The 19,202-nt window shown below is 42.1% G+C and overlaps 1 protein-coding gene across 9 annotated transcripts in view; it reads left to right on the top strand.

The window, feature by feature from the left end:
* NCAPG2 (non-SMC condensin II complex subunit G2) overlaps positions 1–19,202 on the top strand; it is a 71,543-nt gene that overhangs the window by 20,139 nt on the left and 32,202 nt on the right. For 7 of the 9 annotated variants that reach the window (XM_016958513.4, XM_024358156.3, XM_016958515.4 and 4 more), the window contains exons 9-14: positions 1,263–1,349; positions 3,838–3,933; positions 4,565–4,690; positions 9,002–9,181; positions 12,953–13,105; positions 18,971–19,193. In XM_016958513.4, the coding sequence (XP_016814002.2) occupies positions 1,263–1,349; positions 3,838–3,933; positions 4,565–4,690; positions 9,002–9,181; positions 12,953–13,105; positions 18,971–19,193 (865 nt within the window). The remainder of the gene's footprint in view (positions 1–1,262; positions 1,350–3,837; positions 3,934–4,564; positions 4,691–9,001; positions 9,182–12,952; positions 13,106–18,970; positions 19,194–19,202) is intronic. The other 2 variants (XM_016958514.4, XM_054655435.2) reach the window with 1 other exon arrangement.

Genomic DNA, 19,202 nt, shown 5'->3' with positions numbered 1-19,202 from the left:
CCTCTCTGCCCTCCCTCTCTTTAAGTTTTTCAGGCAAATTCCAGACCTGACATTTCATTTCTACATACTACTTTATTCATCTCTCAAAAATGTGCTTATGGAATGCCATTGTAAGACCTAAAAATGTGACAGTAAATCCTTGGTATTTTTAAAAATAATCAAGCCACATTAAAATTTTTCCAGTGATCTCAAATGTCTCCTTAGAGTTTTTTTGAATTAGGACTCAACAAGTTGCCCACATGGCATTTGCTTGTTATACCATTAAAATCGCTTATTCTAGAGCATTCCTCCCTCCTTTCCTTTTCTTAAAATCTATGCCATTGGCATGTGAGGAAACTGGACCAGTTGTCCTGTAGAATGTCGGCATACTGATAGTTAGCTCTAAAGGTTTGGATTCAACTTTTATGGTGCAAATAACTTCCCAGGTAGTGCTGTGTATCTCATCTTTCATTGCAAGTCAGACAATGTGTGGTTGTCCCACATTAAGTGATGCTAAGTGACTTCAGGTGAAGGAAATATTTTCAAATATAATGGGGAAGAGGAACTTGAGCATCTGCAGACTCTGGTTTGTATTAGTATTAACCCTAGGAGCGTTTCCTTAGGTCCTTCCTCAAAGCCACAGAAATCCTGCTCATGTGTGAGGGTGGGCACAGAGTGCAGGTACAGACATAGGGTCCACTGGGGTTTTTTGCTACTCTTAGAGGCTAGGCCTTTTCCCAGTTGCTGCACTCTGAGTACCATTAGTGCATGGGGCTGATGAAGGGCTTCCCACACCTTCCTTGCTCAGCCCTTGTCAACAGTGGCCCTGAAATATCTTATTTACAGTTTCCACCGTAGAGGTAGTTCTGTTTTTGTTCTGTGGAGGCTGTTGGAACAAATCCAGTCTTCTGAAGGTTGTCCAGGTCAGTGATGAGTCAGAAGAGGGGGCTCCACACTCACCATGCACTCAGTCTCTGAAATTTGTCTGATTTGAACTAGCCTTGAGTGGTAGGTGGAATCTTACCTTGCCATTTGGCACAGATTTGATATTTCATCAAATGAAAGAGAAGCAAAGCATTCTCCTTGATATAAGAAAACCAAAGGGATTCTAAGAAGCATGGACTTAAAATAAGAAAGCTTGGACAAAAGGGTCCAGGTTTTTTTCTCATGAAATGTAAGATGGACAGGTCAGACTCTTTTTGTACTCAAATGCTGCACTGCTTGTCAGGTCGTCAGTAGGACACACACACACCAAGTGCTTTGCATTGCATTTGTTATTTCAGGCGATTGAAAATGATTGCATCCAGGACTTCATGTTCCACGGGATACATCTTCCGAGGAGGTCTCCAGTGCATTCCAAAGTGCGGGAGGTAAGATTGTGAACAGATTGTTTTTGAAATAATGTTTCCTCTGTTTTGTTTTTAGATAATTGTTTTGGTTAAATTTTAAAATTAAGCTTTCACAGACATCAGTTAGGGGGATTTCTCAGAACCTTGATATTTGATGTCTGGCAGTTTTATTCCTGCCACCAAAGTTTTAATGAGGAAAGCAAAGGTGTATTGTTGAGATGGTTAGTATTGTATTTGAATGACCTTAAATTCAATTCTCTGTCTTGAGATTTTCCAGAATTATTGGTTTCTAATGGCCACTATCATTTTTTTCAAAGATCCTAGAGGGTATTTGAAATTATTTTTATTATTTTACTTATTAAATTCCAATTTTGCTGTTCTGCAAACCAAATGAATAAATGTTTTGATTATTTCTTTTGATATTTTGTTCTGTAAAGGTAATCTCAGAATTTAGATTAACCTCAGAATTTAGATATGAACTTTACCTTTATATTAATAATTGTAAATGGACTGACTAGATAAGATTCTATCATCAGTGCCATTACTACACTGATAGGTGTTTGATGGATCTTAAGGATCCTGGCAGGAGGAATGGGAAAATCTGGTCTGCTGTGTTTATTTAAATTAAGCAGCTGCTGTTGATCAGTGTTCTAACCCATGGGATGCCTTGTTTGCTTGCTGTTAGTTTTGGCAACCATATGTCAAGAAACCAAGTGAATAAAGACTACTCATTTCTTTGTTTTGTTGTATAGTGAAACTACTGCTATTTATAGAATGTAAATATACTAATTATATTAATTTTGAGTGGATAAGAAAATGTTTCTTTGCATTATTGATGATTTAATTTCAGTTACACAAGGATAAAGAACCCAGAGATTTATCTAGACTACTGAGTTTTCCAGAGGATTTAAAAATCGTGATTGCATATATTTAGGATAAATATATTCAATGAACTCCCTGTCCTACCCACCCCCCACCCCCATCCCAGTGTGGCTTTATTTAGTTGTAGTCAGTTTGGGTTATTTATTTCACATAGATGAGTTGGTGTTTCAAATTTTATTTAGTAGAATTGCATTAAACTATGTATTTATGTAAACTATATTTATGTTTATGTAAACTATATGTGTAGTTTATATGTAAACTATGTATGTTTTCATATGTTATTTTCTGCTGTGGTAGTCTGAGTAATTAAGATATTATAAGTATAGATATCACTATTTGGTAAATTTATGGAAAAATGCACAAAAAGAATTTAAAGGGAGAATATTAGATTTCACTCAAGTGAAACGTGTTACTCAACTCCAAGTAATTGTTTTTGTCACAACTTATAACACATTATAGTTTCTTCCTCAAATTGTTTTTATTTGATAACTATTAAATTTATCTGATAAGTCATTTTATTGATATTGAAAGAGGTTTCAGGCAGTGCTTCAGACATCATTTGAAATTAAAAATCTCAATATTATTGATGAAAATGTTCTAGAATTAGACAGTAACAATGGTAGCATAGCTCTAAATATACTGAAAGCCACTGAATTGTATACTTTAAAACAGTAGATTTTGTGGCATGTGAATTAATTCTTAAGCTGTTTAGAAAATTTTTCTATGAAGCAAGTATACTGTTGATATCAAAGTTTGATAGTATTATACACAAAAAGCAAACTATAGACTAATGTCACTTATCACCATCAATAAAAACTACAAAATAATAATCAGAAAAAAATAATCCCCATACTGCAGCTCTTCTAGGGTAAGTTGATACAAGCTCACTTAAAGTGTAGGCTGTTCTTTTACAGCCTGTTTAATCTTTCAAAATTTTCATGTTTCACTAATAAAGTTTAGCTCCAAAAGGTGTGAATAGAGAAGTAAGGCAAAATTAATTGTTAGGGACATGAGTCTACAAAGAATTTTGGGAAGATTCTGACTGGAAAAGAAGTGGGTAGGAAAAGAAGAATGAAAGCTACAAGAATGATCATTTTCTGATTTTTTTCATAAGTTTTGGGAGGAACTTGATACCTAAATTAATCTCGTACAGTGAGGGGTCACTAAATGTGACACCTCCTTGTTACAAAGTTATGAAACAGTTACCACAAGTTGATAATAAAGAGGTTTAGTTAGTGTTTTGGAACAAGCGTGAGCTCTTAGAACCATTCAGAAATCTCCCCTTTTCCATTTTATCCTGAAGGTCAGAGGTTTAAACGAGTCTTTTTTTGAGGTTATGTGGCTGTTGGCAGAATAGCAGAAACTAGAACCCAAACCATTTTATAGCCCAAGGCCATTAATCTTTTTATTTCAGCCGTAGATTCTTTCTTGTGATTGACTGCATTTACTACTGTCCTATATCCATTGAAGTTACTCCTGCTGAAGAATTGTCATGACATGTGGATGCCAGCCAGAGCCTACTTGTGGTGGAGAGAACAATTCTCCCTGTTGCTCTTTCCAAATGCCATTTTATTTTATTTATTTATTTTTTTGTTAATGCCTTCCTTTTCCTTTTTTTGGTCCTTAGGTTCTGAGTTACTTTCACCATCAAAAGAAAGTTCGGCAGGGAGTGGAAGAGATGCTTTATAGATTATATAAGCCCATCCTTTGGAGAGGATTAAAGGTATACATTTCAAATAGTTTATCCGTGTTTGAAATGTACTACTTGTGCTTTTGAATTTAGCAAACTCTAAGTCAAAATTACAATAAAATAGTAAAGATAAGGCTGAAGACTGAATGCTTTGTGAAATTTTTGAACAAATGTTTTTTTCTTTTATTAAAAGCATTTCTTGGTTTCATTTAACTGGAAATCTGGATTGGTTTAGTGCTAACTACACAGTTATTTTTAAGTAACCATGTTTAGGGAAGGAGATTAGAGGCATGCCGTAAAGCAAACCAGCTGAGGCTGTGGGTGGTTTGCCGCGCTGGCCTGGGCTGTCCAGGGCTGTCCAGATCCTTGAGATCTAACAAACACACAATAACTTTCAGTGCAGACAACCTGGTATCTTTAGTGAGGATGTGGGGTGACCACTTCTTAGTGCCATGAAGTGGGCTTTGAAGTGAGGAAGCTTTATCTTTTCATAGTATCTGTTGACATTGAACTGAGCAATGTTTGGTCAATTTAAACGTTATAATTGTCTGTAATTTGAAAATAAATCTGTATCAAGATAATTAAAGTGTTACTTTGGAAACACTTTAAGCCTTCGTATGTTAACTCTTTGGGATTCTGAGATACTCTTCTTTTATTATTATAGGCCAGAAACTCTGAAGTTCGATCAAATGCTGCATTGTTGTTTGTTGAAGCATTTCCTATTAGGGACCCAAACCTTCATGCTATTGAAATGGATAGTGAAATTCAGAAACAGTTTGAAGAGCTCTATGTACGTACTTCAGGTGGTCAAGCTTCTTACAGATATCAGCTTTGTCCAGGCTGTGGCATGTACTGCTTGTGTGTGTCCCCACCTCCCCTGTAACCGCCAGAGCTCTGCTCCCAAATGGCATGGTTTCTAAACCTGGACTGTTCTTCAGAGAGATGCCACTTCTCCCTGGGGCCTTCTATAACAGCGTGGACCTGTGGTGTCTTTTTCTACTTTTGGGACGTTTAATTATTTATTACTATGTGTGGTTTTAAACATTTTATGCATATGCCTGTTGTTTCCCCAATGGAGAGGTGGTGTCATATGGTGGGTAAAGCACATGCTCTGGTGTCAGCCCCCTGCTCTCTGGGGTCAGAGTCCACCACTCTCACTTAATAGGTATGTGGCTTTGGGCAAGTCACTTAACTTCTCTGTGTCTTTCTCTGTAAGTGTGATTGCGAGATTGCCTATCCTAAAGGTGTTGGGTAGCATAATGAGCAAACACTGGTTATATTTCAGGGCAAGCCTACAAATAATGCCTGTGGCAGGTGATTTTTCAGATGAGGTGCTAGGATGTTAAGATGCGGCATTTATTTCCAAGGAGTATTGTGGATTCTTTTCATCTACTTAGTCTGTATTTCCTAACACAGCTTACTTAAGCAGTGCATACTATCTACTGTCCTAAGTAGTAAAGTTTTAGGAAACAATGACAACAAAGTGCTGTTGTAATGCTGTCGCCTGTGGTGCTTCTGAAGTGCTCCCTTTTTTCTTTTTCTTTTCTAACTTATGGAAAACCTGACATGCAGAAAGTTGAAGTAATAGTATAATAGGCCTGCACAGTGGCTTACGCCTGTAATCCCAGCGCTGTGGGAGGGCAAGGTAGGAGGACTATTTGAGGCCAGGAATTTGAGACCAGTCTGGGCAACATACTGAGACCTCGTCTCTACAAAAAGTTAAAAACAACAACAACAACAAACAAAAAAACAGCCCGGTGTGGTGGCACACGCCTGTGGTCCCAACTACTTGGGAGGCTTCAGCCCAGGAGGTCAAGTCTACAGTGAGCCATGATCACACAACTGCACCCCAGCCTGGGTGACAGAGTGAGACCCTGTCTCAAAAAAGAAAAAGAAAAAAAGTGTAATAAATATCTGTATACTTCTTCATGCACACACACACATCCCTAAATGAAGTCATTAGTATTTTGCTGTGTACATTGTGTATATTTATCTACAATTCCTTTTTTTTTTAAGATTCTTTATTTTTAAATTTTTATTTTATTTTATTTTATTTTAGAGACAGAGTCGTGCTCTGTCTCCCAGCCTGGAGTCCAGTGGCGTGATCATCACTCACTGCAGCCTCAAATGGGAGGATCGCTTGAACCCAGGAGGTCAAGGCTACAGTGAACCATGATTATACTACTGCACTCCAGCCTGGGCGATAGAGCGAGACCCTGACTCTTATTTTAAAAAAAGAAAAAAATTTTGTGGACAACAAAATTTTAATCTCATGTAATTTTCACATGCCATAAAATGTTAATTTGTTCATTTTTTCCAACCATTAAGAAATATGAACCATTCTTAGTACTGTGGGCTGTGTAGGAGCAGGTACCAGCTGGATCTGGCCTGCGGCATTGTTCACCAAAGCTGGCTGAGAGCTCCTGTCCCTGGTGCTGCACCTCTTGAGGCTTTAACTCAACCTTTAGATGAAAATTAGGCTCTATCATGAGGAGACAAAGGAGGTGATCTGATAAATAAGTAAGAGCAGTGGTTATTTCCTATATCCTCTGTGTACCTTAACTGTTCTCTCATGCTTTTTGCTTTATTGGTATTTCTTAAACCTGAGTAATATGGAGAACCTTTTTTTTTTTTTTAAATAAAAAAGGGTCTAGGTGCAGTGGTTCACACCTGTAATCCCAGCACTTTGAGAGGCCGAGGAAGAAGGATTGCTTGAGCAATCCTGGGCAACATGGCGAAACCCCATCTATACCAATTAAAAAAAAAAATCAGCTGGGCACTGTGGTGCATGCCTATAGTCTCAGCTACTAGGGAGGCTGAGGTGGGAGGATCACTTGAGGCTGGAAGGTCAAGGCTGCAGTGAGCTGACATTGTGCCACTATACTCCAGCCTGGGTGACAGAGCAAGACCCTGTTTCAAAAAAGAAAAGGATTCTTTGAATGTTTTTAAATGAAGAGATGCGACAGAAACAGCATTGCAAGTCATGTGCTGTCATTTTGAGTGCTTCTCTGGTGATGGTGTAATTGCAAACAGGTCTGGACACTGAGTCCAGAGAGGATGTGGTTGTAAGGTGATTGTCTGGAATATATTTTTATTATTTTTAAAGATTATTATTGAAAGTAATTAATAGAAAACAAAATGTATAAAAACTTCTGAATCCCAAGGACAGGCCTTCAGATTCCTAAAGTTCTTTTCGGTTTTTTTTTTTTTTTTGGCTTTATTTTTATCATCTTTTTTTCTTCCTATTTGCTTTTTCTTAAATGACTGGTCATCTTTTCCATTCTTATGTTTGGATAAAGGATTGGGTTGGTAAGGTAGTTAGCAAGTGTTCTTGTCTAGTTGTGTAGAGTTGTGTCTCAGGTTTGCCCAGATGGGCAGAGTGCAACAGCAGGAGGGCTTCCCTTAGTTTCTGTGGAGGAAGAGCAGGCAGGCAGGTGACCCCTGGGTACCCAAGTACAAAGGGCCCTTTCCTTCTGGGTGGCATTGCTCTTCCTTCTTTTGCCTTTCTGGAGGCTTAGAGTTATTGCTGGCTCTTTTTTTGTTCTTCTTTGTCTGTTGCCCAGTATCTCTTCCTGGCAGATGACACACGTGGTTTAGAAACCATTTGTAAGACTTTATCCTGGGGAGCACATCCTTGCCCCTGAACTGTTGCTGGCCTGTATGCCTCATCAGGGGTTGTTTGCAGCCCTTGCCACAAACTCTTCTCTGTAACCTGGGCTCTGGGTTCGGGGCTGATGTGAGCTCTCTGAGGTCACAGCCTCCTGTCTTTAGAGCACCCTTACCTAGGAATGTCTAGGTTACAACCTTTTATGCTCTTTTCTCCATGAATCTATTCCTTATTCCCTGTCTTACAGAAATTTCTCAGTCTTTTTGTTTCTATTATTGCTAATAGAAATTGATCATTTTGGTCAATTTTTGGGGAGGAGATGGGGTAAATGCTTAATTTTAACTTGAAGTCTTTTTTTCTAATTAAAGTAGTAAGAATTCTGTTGTGTTTTTCAACGTTTCTAATAGAAAATGTCATGCATAATAAAAAAGAGACTGGAGTAATAACCCCTGTGTGCCCACAACACAGTTTTACTCATTGCTGACTAATCCCAATCTGATTTCTTCTTCCCCTGTCTTGAAACATATTTGGGACATCATATCATTTCAGCTCTAAATGGGTCAGAAGGTATTGGTAAAAGATAATCTTTTTTTTTTTTTAAGCATGCCATGATCACAGCTAAAGATAAATTAACGATGATTGCTTAGTGTCTTTGGGTACCCATTCGTTGCTCTCATTTTCTCGTTTTGTTTGAATGTTTCTCTAACTAAGGCCCATGTGCTATGACTAACTGACATGTTGCTTAAGTCTCCTGGACCACGAGCTCTCTCGCCATAATCTTTTTGTGTTTTGTTTTCTTAAAACTTGCTGTTTTTGTTGTCATTGAAGAAGCCAAATTATTCTATGACGTTTCCAGCAGTCTGGATTTTATAGAACCCATTCCTGTGATGCCATTAGTGTGTCCCTCTGCCCTTTCTGTTTCCTATAAATTGGTAGTTAAATGAGAGAGTTGATCCGATTCATGTATTTGGGATTTTGTTTCGTGAGATTATTTCCCTGTTGATGTCGAATACTCCCATCGGGGTACTTATTGCCTCATTGTCTGTTTTTGAATTTTTAGTACCACTGACGATCATGGCCTGGATTAGTTCATTACAAGTAGAATTATTTTATTCTGGGCTCTAAAATGCATTACAGCATTTTAGAATTCAAAAGCATGGTGTATGTGGGCCATGCCTAATCTGAACACCTGCCATGGTCAGCTGAGTGTGCAGGTCTCACTGAATGACAGAGCTGGTTTTGAGGCCCTGCTGTCAGGGGATGTGGCACATGAGGCACCCCATGTTTCTGGCTTGATCTTAAATACTCTGCTTTAGAAGCGATAGCAAGTAATCTCAGGTCTAGGAATCCATATGTGTCCAGTATTTCTATGCTTAAAGTTTCTCTAAGTTACGAATCCCTGAAGTGCTCATGTGTGAAGCAGATGTTGATTTCGGGAAATAAGTCAAGGTTATTTGACTTATTAAATAAGCCTTTCTCCCCTCCTACTTATAGAGCCTTTTAGAAGATCCTTACCCGATGGTCCGTTCCACAGGGATCCTTGGTGTTTGTAAAATAACTTCTAAGTACTGGGAAATGATGCCCCCGACCATTCTTATTGACCTCCTGAAGAAGGTGACTGGGGAACTGGCATTTGACACGAGCTCAGCTGATGTTCGTTGTTCTGTCTTTAAGGTAAGATTTTTTAAATTATGTAAGTAATGTTTATTTATTGTAGAATAATTAGAAAAACAGGAAAAGAAAAAGATTAAAATAATACCTGTAATCCTACTCCACAGAGATAACATTTTTGACCTGTCGTATATCCAAAGTAAGGTTTTTAAAAACCAAATTAAAAGTGTTTTCTACAAAAAATGATGACTTGAACTAATAGTAGTTTTTAGTGTAAGGGGGGAAGGGGTCCCAGTATTGTTGAATTTATTCTCTTTTGTCTCTTTGTGTAATGTCTTGGAGAAATATGCTTTGCATAGAATCTTGTACATATAATATATTTGGATTCACTTAAGTAATTTTTTAGTATCTCCCACCTATCAGCAACACCAATCGTAGCTCAAACCTTGCAAGAAGAACTCACATTTTATTTTCTAAGCAACCTGAACTGTCTTCAGGTTTATAGAAATTGTAATATGTATGTTAGATGGTAGTGGGGTGGCCACTGATCTTTTTTACCCCTGACTTTGGTGAGAAAATGTGAAACGGCCAGGTGTGGAATGAACCAGAGGGAGGGGGCTACCCAGGCTGCAAAAACAAATGCTCTTGGAGAGAGGGTTTGGAGAATCTGTAAAGCTCTCAGAGAGGCCAATTCAGAGAATTTCTTGAGGGACTGTGAGATGACCTAAGAAGAACTGATCTCACTTTCCTGCTACTGGAATCAACTGTTTAGAAGCTCTGACTCCCCTGAGCACAAAGCAGGTGACTTCCTCTTCCCTCATGTGCAAAACAGACATTTTCAGAGCAGCTCTTGGGCCTCACGGCCATGCCCTAGTGGGGGCTTCTGTGGATCTTCCTCCCCACTTCTCAGGAACCTGCTTGCTTATTTTCTGTATTGGAAAAGTTTTCTGGGCTAGGTGCAGTGGCTCACACCTATAATCCCAGCACTTTGGGAGGCCAAGACAGGTGGATTGCTTGAGTTCATGAGCTCGAGACCAGCCTGAGCGGAGTGGTGAAACCCTGTCTCTACAAAAAGTACAAAAAAAAGTAGCTGGGCATGGTGGTGTGTACCTGTAGTCCCAGCTACTTGAGAGGCAGAGGTGGGAGGATGGCTTGAGCGTGGGAAGCAGAGGTTGCAGTGAGCCAAGATTGTGCCACTGCACTCCAGCTTGGGTGATAGAGCCAGACCTTGTCTCAAAAAAAAAAAAAATTTTTTTTTCTGTGCATATTCAACCTCTCCCTCTCAGCAGTGTCCTTCCTATAGGTTTGTAAGCATGTTCACATCTCCATCCGAGGCAGAGGCTCCCCCATCTCTCCTCATTGCAGAGAAAGATATTCTGAGGAGCATGTCTGTGTTTGTTGAGTGATCAGACATTTGGGCTCATGCCTGTTGCTCTGCAGTAATTGTTAGGAGCAACCTTCTTACTCTCAAAAGAGTCTTAGTTTAGTGGTCACCTAAATAGTCTATCTCCATTTCCTGCCACTCCCCAGTCTACTATAAAGCGTCTTCTATGTCCACTACTCCAGTAAAGCATTTCTAGCCAAGGTGAATTTCACATGACCGCTTCTCTAGACTTTTTTGACCTCTGAGCAGAATTCATTCCTACACCATTCCCTTGTCCTTCTGGATGTTGTGGTAAAACCTCAGTCTCTCTTCTTCCTCCTGGTCTTTGGTTGAATACTCTTACTCTTCAAGTGCTGGCTGAGGAGCCAGGGAGCTGTGCGCCTCTTGCACTGTGACGGGCTCCCCCTGGCGATCCGGTTTCCAGCCTTGCTCTGACTGTGGTTTGCATGCGGCTGGTCCCAGTTTACAGACAAGCGTCTTCTTGAGAGCTCTGCTCAGGTGACCAGCAGGTAGCTCTGAGATTCAGACTATCCACAGCATGCAGATTAGGAAGTGCTCCTGGGGTGCACACCTGTGGAAGGGAAGGGACATTAAGCCATGACACAGCCTGGGAAAGCCTCGTGCAGACCCACAGGCAGCTCTGGAGCCAGCAGAGCCCTTCAGACTGGGCCCATGCTGATTCACTATTGCACACTGGCTGCCCGGGAAGAAGGCATTTTCTTCAGGAGGCCATCCCCAAGCATGCTGATGGCGAGGACAGCTCAGCAGCCCCAGGACAGCTGGGGTGAGTGCTTCATTTCTGATGGGGCCTTGGTTGTACGTCATAGCAACCACCCTGTCTCCACTGCTGAGTTGATGACCATCTTTTCCAAACCTGCTGCCATCCAAGAGTTTTATTTATTTTCCTCTCTCCCCCTTGCTCCTCTTTCTCCTTGAAGTGATGATGCCATCTGCTGAGTCACTCACTTGCGTGTTGTTCTTGCTTCTTCCTCCTTCACCCAAGTCCTGTCTTTCCCTTCCTGGTATCTGAGGTTCACCTGCTCCTTCCTGTTGCTGTCACCCAAAGTGGCTGCAGCTCCCTGGCCGGTCTTCTCTTGGTCCTGACCTTCTGACCACAGTCTGGTGCTTTCATGCTTCTGAGGAAACCCTTGCAGGGCCACTCTGAGATGCCTCCCTTGCCCAGATGGGTCATCTGTGAGGAGGGATGAGTGGGCTCTGGAGTAGAGGAAGAGTCAGCAGAGAATCTACAGAAGAAAGACCAGAGAAGTTGAAGGAGAATTAGGAGAACACAGTGTTATGGCAGGGGCTACAGGGGCTGTGGGATTGGGGGAACTGGCAAGGTAGGTGGTAGCCGGTGGCCGGTGTCCAGTGGGAGGGCAGGATCAAGAGGAGGCTGTGGACGCAGGTGGAGCAGATGATTCAAATCAGTCTGCCCTTGAGTGCTTTGGAAGAAGAGCTATGTATACTTGAAATTTTTTGAAAAAATTATCGTCATTAAAATATATGTGGCCAGGCGCGATGGCTCACACCTGTAGTCCCAGCACTTTGGGAGGCCGAGGCGGGCAGATCATGAGGTCAGGAGATCGAGACCATCCTGGCTAACAAGGTAAAACCCCGTCTCTACTAAAAATACAAAAATTAGCCAGGCGTGGTGGCAGGCGCCTGTAGTCTCAGCTACTTGGGGGGCTGAGGCAGGAGAATGGCATGAACCCGGGAGGCAGAGCTTGCAGTGAACCAAGATTGTGCCCCTGCACTCCAGCCTGGGCAACGGAGTGAGACTCCGTCTCAAAAAAAAAAAAAAAAAAAAATATATATATATATATATATACACACACACATGTTTTTGGAATACCGTATATACTTTTAATAAAAACCTGTGAAAATGTCCTTTCTCCTGAAACTAGATGGAGAAGGCAGTAGAGCTTAAGCAGTGCCGGAGCTTGGGGGCCCAGACTGAGCCTTGGCCTGTGGAGGAGTGCCACCTGCTACGTGGGCACTGTAGTCAGCCGAGAGTGCGTTCGAGTCACACACGCTGGCTCTGTTCCCTCCAATCCTCATGCAGTATCGAGTCAGGAAATGCAGAGTTCTTGGACTTGGTGCCTTTGGAGACCATGTGACCAGTAGTTATTCTGTGTTTCTTTCAACTCAAAAATTCTCTAAGATTTAGCTGAGAGAGAGCATTAAAGATTTCTTTTATAATTGCTTTAATCTTATTTGAACAAAACAATGGATGGACCAAATAGCAGTGGTTGGACCTATACTGGTTCATTAAAAGTATGCCTTTTATATGAAATAGTTCTAGAAGAAGTGGTATTTTCCCTAGGTATATTTATTTCACTAGTAGTTCTAGTGAAGATGGAACCAAATGTTTTCTTTAATGAAGTTTTCCTACCTGAACCTTTCATTGGCATGTTCTGATTTTGAATTGTTTATCTTTCTCTCTGTTGCAGTGTCTGCCAATGATTTTGGACAACAAACTGAGCCACCCATTGTTAGAGCAGCTCCTTCCAGCTCTCAGATACAGTCTCCACGACAATTCGGAGAAAGTAAGGGTAGCTTTTGTGGACATGCTGTTGAAGATCAAAGCTGTGAGGGCTGCTAAGGTAGGATGAATAGGGCTTTTTTACTTATGACATGAAATAGGGACATGTGTTCATCAAACAGAAAGAAAGTAGTTTTAATTCCACATTTTAAACTGCTAACTGATATGATTTGACCAGTTATCTCTGTCAAAAATGTTATTTTGTGTTTTTCATCAAAGGTTCTAGAAATATTATCAATGTGTTTTCTTTTTGAAAGACATTAATGTAAGCACCCCTGCCTTCCATTGTATTTTCGTCGTGTATGAAGGTTTTCAGTGAGATATTTGGTGTAATATTTGGATACTTGGCACCTGGTGAGCACTTCTGGAGAGTGTCTAGTATGAGCCACCCCCCACCCCTACCCCCCGACCCCACACAGAGTGAAGGAGGGAGACACCCGCTTTATGAGGAGAGTGTCTAGTATGAGCCACCCCCTGCCCCACACAGAGTGGAGGGAGACACCCGCTCTATGAGAGATGTGCGTTTTGATGTTTTTTAAACTACTGAAGTGATTGTTCTCTTTCAGCTCTAGTTCTCTTCAGCTTTTTGCCAAGAATATTGCTTATAATGTTCTTGACTTCGTTATTATTTGGTACCATTGTGAACTTTCTCCACACAGTAGCTTCTCAGAAATTTACTTTGAGTGCTGTTCTGCTATGGCACAGGATCCAGAAACAGACTGATAATGTCAGAGTGTAGGGTCAGCCAGACAGATTTGTGTATTCATAAGAGAAGCGGTGCCGTGTGGCCATGAAAAGAACAAGGAGGAACTTTTTGTCGGGCTTCCTTGGAAAGGCCTCTAAGATATGGAAGTATAGAAGCATAGTGTAGATGTGGACCTGGTGTGCTACCAGCTGAATAAAATGGAGACATATATATAAGTAAATATTGCTCAGATATGGGTAAAGTATCCTTTGAAGAGAACGAGAATTTAGTGTCAGTTGCTTAGGGTGATGAGGTGAGGGGGAGACAGGGTCCCACTCTGATGCCCAGGCTAGAGTGCTGGGGTGTGATCTTGGTTCACTGCAACCTCAAGCCATCATCCCTCCTGAGCCTCCCAAGTGGCTAGGAGCACAGGAGTGTGCCACCATGTCTGGCTGATTTTTGTTTTTTGTAGGGATGAGGTTTCCCCACGTTGCCCAGGCTGGTCTCAAACTCCTGGGCTCAAGCGATCTGCCCACCTTGGCCTCCCAAAGTGCTGGGATTACAGGTGTGAGCCACCGTGCCCAGCCAATGATGGGGATCTTGTCACTGAATGTAGTACATATTACTTTGTGTGTTTTGAGTTTTGATCTGTGAATTTTTTTATATTAGAAGAAAACAAAGGATATTTTGAGTGACCAATGTAGTATTAACACCCAGTGTCATATCCAATTGAGTTACTTTGATGCTTCTGTTGAAAATCATTGACCATGTGTGTGGTCCTTTTCTGGACTCTGTCCTGTTGTGTTGATCCGTTTGTTCTGTGTGGATCTTACAGTAAGTCTTGCAGTGTACATTCTCCAGCTTTGCTGTTCTTTCAGAATTCTTTGGCTACTTCAGGTCCTTTGCATTTCATATAAACTTTAGAGTAACAGCCGGGTGAGGTGGCTCACGCCTGTAATCCCAGCACTTTGGGAGGCTGAGGTGGGAGGATCACTTAAGCTCAGAAGTGTGAGACCAGCCTGGGCAGCATAGTGAGACCTTGTCTCTTAAAAAAATGTACAGTAAGCATGTCAATTTTTTTTTTTTTTTTTTTTTTTTTGAGACGGAGTCTCGCTCTGTCACCCAGGCTGGGGTGCAATGGCACAATCTTGCCTTACTGCAACCTCCGCCTCCCAGGTTCAAGTGATTCTCCTGCCTCAGCCTCCTGAGTAGCTGGGACTACAGGCGCGTGCCACCATGCCCGGTGAATTTTTTTTTTTTAGTTTTAGTAGAGATGGGGTTTCACTGTGTTGGCCAGGCTGGTCTCGAACTCCTGACCTCAGGGGATCCACCTGTCTTGGCCTCCCAAAGTGCTGGGATTATGGGCGTGAGCCACTGCGCCCGGCCAAGCATGTCAATTTCAATAAAAATACTGGCTGCAATTTTGATGGCATTTTTAAAAACAGCCTGTTAGAACTGTAGTTCTGTGCTTTTACACTGTTGGTGGGAGTGTAAATTAGTTCAACCATTGTGGAAGACAGTGTGGCATTTCTTCAGAGACCTAGAGGCAGAAATACCATTTGACCCAGGAATCCCATTACTGGGTATATACCTAAAGGAATATAAATCATTTTATTATAAAGATATATGTTTGCGTATGTTCATTGAAGCACTATTCACAATAGCAAAGACATGGAACCAACCTAAATGCCCTTCAATGATAGACTGGATAAAGAAAATGTGGTACATATATACTATGGAATACTATGCCGCCATAAAAAGGAATGAGATCATGTTCTTTGCAGGGAATGGATGGAGCTGGAAGCTATTATCCTCAGCAAACAAACGCAGGAACAGAAAACCAAATACCGCATGTTCTCACTTATAAATGAGAGCTAAATGATGAGAACACGTGGACACATGGTGGGGAACAACACATACTGGGGCCTGTTGGAGGGTGGAGGGTAGGAGGAGGGAGAGCATCAGGAATAATGGCTAATGGATGCTGGGCTTGATACCTAGGTAATGGGATGATCTGTGCAGCAAACCAGCATGGCACATGTCTACCAATTTAACAAACCTGCACATCCTGCATTTGTACCCCTGAACTTAAAAGTTGGACCAAAAAACCCGGAAAACAAAGTAGACTTTAAGGCAATTATTGGAGAAAAACAACTTTTTGTGAATATTTTTACTTTTTTAAATTTTTTATTTTGAATTTTCAAACATATATAAAAGCAGAGAGACTAATATAGTGAATTAGATGTACCCATCACCCAGCTTCAACAATTATTGCTATGTCCAATCTTGTTTTATCTAAACCGTATCCAGGCCACACTGCCAGACTATTTTGAAATAAATTCCAGACATCATATTGTTTTCTTTGTATTTCAGAATGTATCTCTAAAAGATAAGCACTTAAAAACCACTCTACCATTATTTTATAAAAAAAGAATAACTCTTCAGTAAAACAAAACAGAAAACAGTAATAGGTAAGGAGGGCGGAGGGACCCAGTAGTGGGTTAGGGAGGGCCTAGGGACACAAGGTAGGTAAGGAGGGCGGAGGAACCCAGTAGTGGGTAAGGGGGACGGAGGGATCCAGTAGTGGATAAGGGGCAGGGCGGAGTGACCCAGTAGTGGATAAGGGGCAGGGCGGAGGGACACAGTAGCGGGTAAGGGAGGAGGAGGACACAGGGTCTCTTAGGGAGAAGGAGGGACACAGGGTCTCTGAGGAAGGCGGAGGGACACAGGGTCTCTGGCCCACCAGGAAGTTTGGGCGCCAGAGCAGAGGAAGAAGGCAGAACGTTTGCGTTTCAGTCCTTATCTTTGCAAGTGCAAGGCAGACAGCCATTTGGTTGTGAGGTGTCTGGAAAGGTTTGTGACGAGCATGCAAGCTAATTTTCCTTGAAAGTTAAGGTTACAGAATGACATGAGTATAAGAGGCAGTCTGGCTGGCCAGAGGACAGCTGTTGGAGCTGACTGGCGGGCATTGTCTATGGGCAGGAACAACCTGGCAGCATGAAGCCAGGCTGCCGGGCCTGGCGTGCACACCTCAGTAATGGGTGCGCTGGCCCAGTGGAGGGTCTTGTACATGCAGCTCTAGAAGGATTGAGAGTTATACTTTCTCTTTGTTTCCTTTGTTAGCTGTGGTAGGCCTGGGCTGCTGGGCTGAGCCCAGTGGGCCAGGAGATGTCAACCCTCTCCCTTCAATGCATTGTCTTCTTTTTATTTTTTTTATTTTATTTTTTTTTTGAGACGGGGTTTCCCTGTGTTGCCCAGGGTGGCGTCAAATTCCTGGCCTCAAGCGATCCTCCTGCCTTGGTCTCCTGAGTTGCTGGGACTACAGGCGGGAGCCACTGTGCCCAGCCAATAAGTCTACTTCTATTTCTACAGCAGTGTGTGACCCGTGCAGCTCTGATCTGTGCATTTGTGTGATAATGAAAGGCAGCGTGGCAGACTAGATAAAAGTGCTATGATCTTGTACTTAATCACTCTAAGCCTGCTTCTTACCTATAAAGTGGGAATAATATCTATGCTGGGGGTGGTTTCAAAAATACAGTAAATAGTGGCTCAGGCACTTGGTTCTGTGCTTGACATCCTCAGGCATTTCCAGACAGGTTGGTTGCCAGCAGCACTGTCACCTGCAGGCCCGCTGGTGCAGTGTTCAGGGCTTGATGCCTCGCTGTCAGAAGTAACCACCCGCTGGGGCTGGAGCCTGTGGCCAGGAGGCTTTCGTGTGTTGGGACGTGCAGAAGGGGCTCAGGGTGGAGGTGGACAGAGTTGTTCTCTGGTCAGAATATGAGTGCTAGTATTTTTCTCTTTCTTGTCCTCTTAAACCGTGACAGCACAGCTTCTCACCCTTAGGTAAGAAATCTCCAGTCCCTTAATTTCCAAGGCTTCAGTCGGGTTTGGCAGAAGATTCTTGTCCCTGTGGCTGTAGGTGAGAGCTGGGAACCTTGGCCCTGTCCACTGTCCTGTGGCTGCTTGAAGTACTGGGGTAATGCTCTGTCTTTCCAATGCTAGAATGTGAGTAAACTGCCCCGTGTGGGATTTGGGCTTATTGTCCTTACTACAGTAACTTTTTCAGAAATACCAAGAAGTGCCTGAGTGGAAGTATCCCCGGGGCGCTTCAGGAGGTAGTAATGACAGTGTCAGATGCTGCAGATTTTGTCTGAGTTGAGGGCGTTCATATGTCTATTTGAATTTGCAGTATGAGATCATGACCTTGGCAAGAACAACTTCAGTGAGGGTGGACTTCAGTGTCGATGGGGTTGGGAGGTGAGATATGGAGGTGGAGGTGGGATGCAGGCACACTTAGGAGCAGGTCGACTGACAAGGGGTAGGGAAGGTGGGAGCCAGGAGATGGGAACTTCAGGTTGAGTTTTGTGTGTGGGTTTTTGTTCTAAGAGTTGGAATGATGTAAAGAAGAAAGATCCAATTGAAAATACTAGAAAGAAGGATTGGTACTTGGAGCAAGGTTCTTGAGAAAAATGCAAGGTCGAGGGTTTCGCCCACCATGCAGGTGAGGAGCCCGAGGCAGGGCTTGATGTGGTGCCATTCAGTTTTGCTTTGTCATGTTCTGCATTTTTCTTTTGTCTTGGATTTCTTGTGCAGAAGATTGGTGCTTGCTTTCTGTAGGTAGTTCGAATGCTTTTGAGAAGAGGGACGCTATCACTATGATCAGTTCTGATTTTTGCAGGTTGTCTGGAGGCTGCATGTGAGATGGGTGCGGGGAGATGAGACTAGGCTGTGGGCGTCCATGATGATCTGGGCAGGCTTGTGTCAGAGAAGGAGTCACTGTGGATGGGACAGGCAGCCGCAGGGGTTCAGGAGTGATGCCCCAGCCTCTTAGATAGGAGATGGAGTGTCCACGTCAAAAACGTTGTATATATTTTTACTCACTTTTCACATTAATGGGCCAAAAGTTAAGGTACTTTAAGAAATTAAAAAATATTAATTGACAATCATAGCTATCATTGGAGAGTTTCCTGTATGTTAATCATGGTGTTAAGTAATTTTAATTAACCCTCTTAGCACCCTAATACTTGGGTGCCTTATATAACAGTACTTTTAAAAATATAGATTTATTAATTCTAATTTCTCTACAGAAAGTCCCAGATTTTGGTGTAGTCATTCGAAGTGAATTTTTTTAAATATAAAAATTAGTTCCTTTTTTGGTTATGCTTGAAATTTTTCTTAAGCTGTTTCCAGGGTTACAGGCACAATTGATTATTTCCTTCTGCATATGTGCTTTTTGCACAGTTTTGGAAAATATGCCCCATGGAGCACATTCTGGTTCGTCTGGAAACTGATTCTCGACCTGTGTCTCGGCGCCTGGTGAGCCTCATCTTTAATTCTTTCCTGCCTGTGAATCAGCCGGAGGAGGTCTGGTGCGAGCGCTGTGTCACCCTGGTGCAGATGAACCATGCCGCTGCCAGGAGGTTCTATCAGTACGCCCACGAACACACCGCCTGCACCAACATAGGTAGGGAGT

The sequence above is a fragment of the Pan troglodytes genome, chromosome 6, assembly GCF_028858775.2.
Source record: "Pan troglodytes isolate AG18354 chromosome 6, NHGRI_mPanTro3-v2.0_pri, whole genome shotgun sequence".
NCBI lineage: Eukaryota > Metazoa > Chordata > Mammalia > Primates > Hominidae > Pan > Pan troglodytes.
This window is presented reverse-complemented; position numbering and strand designations above follow the sequence as displayed.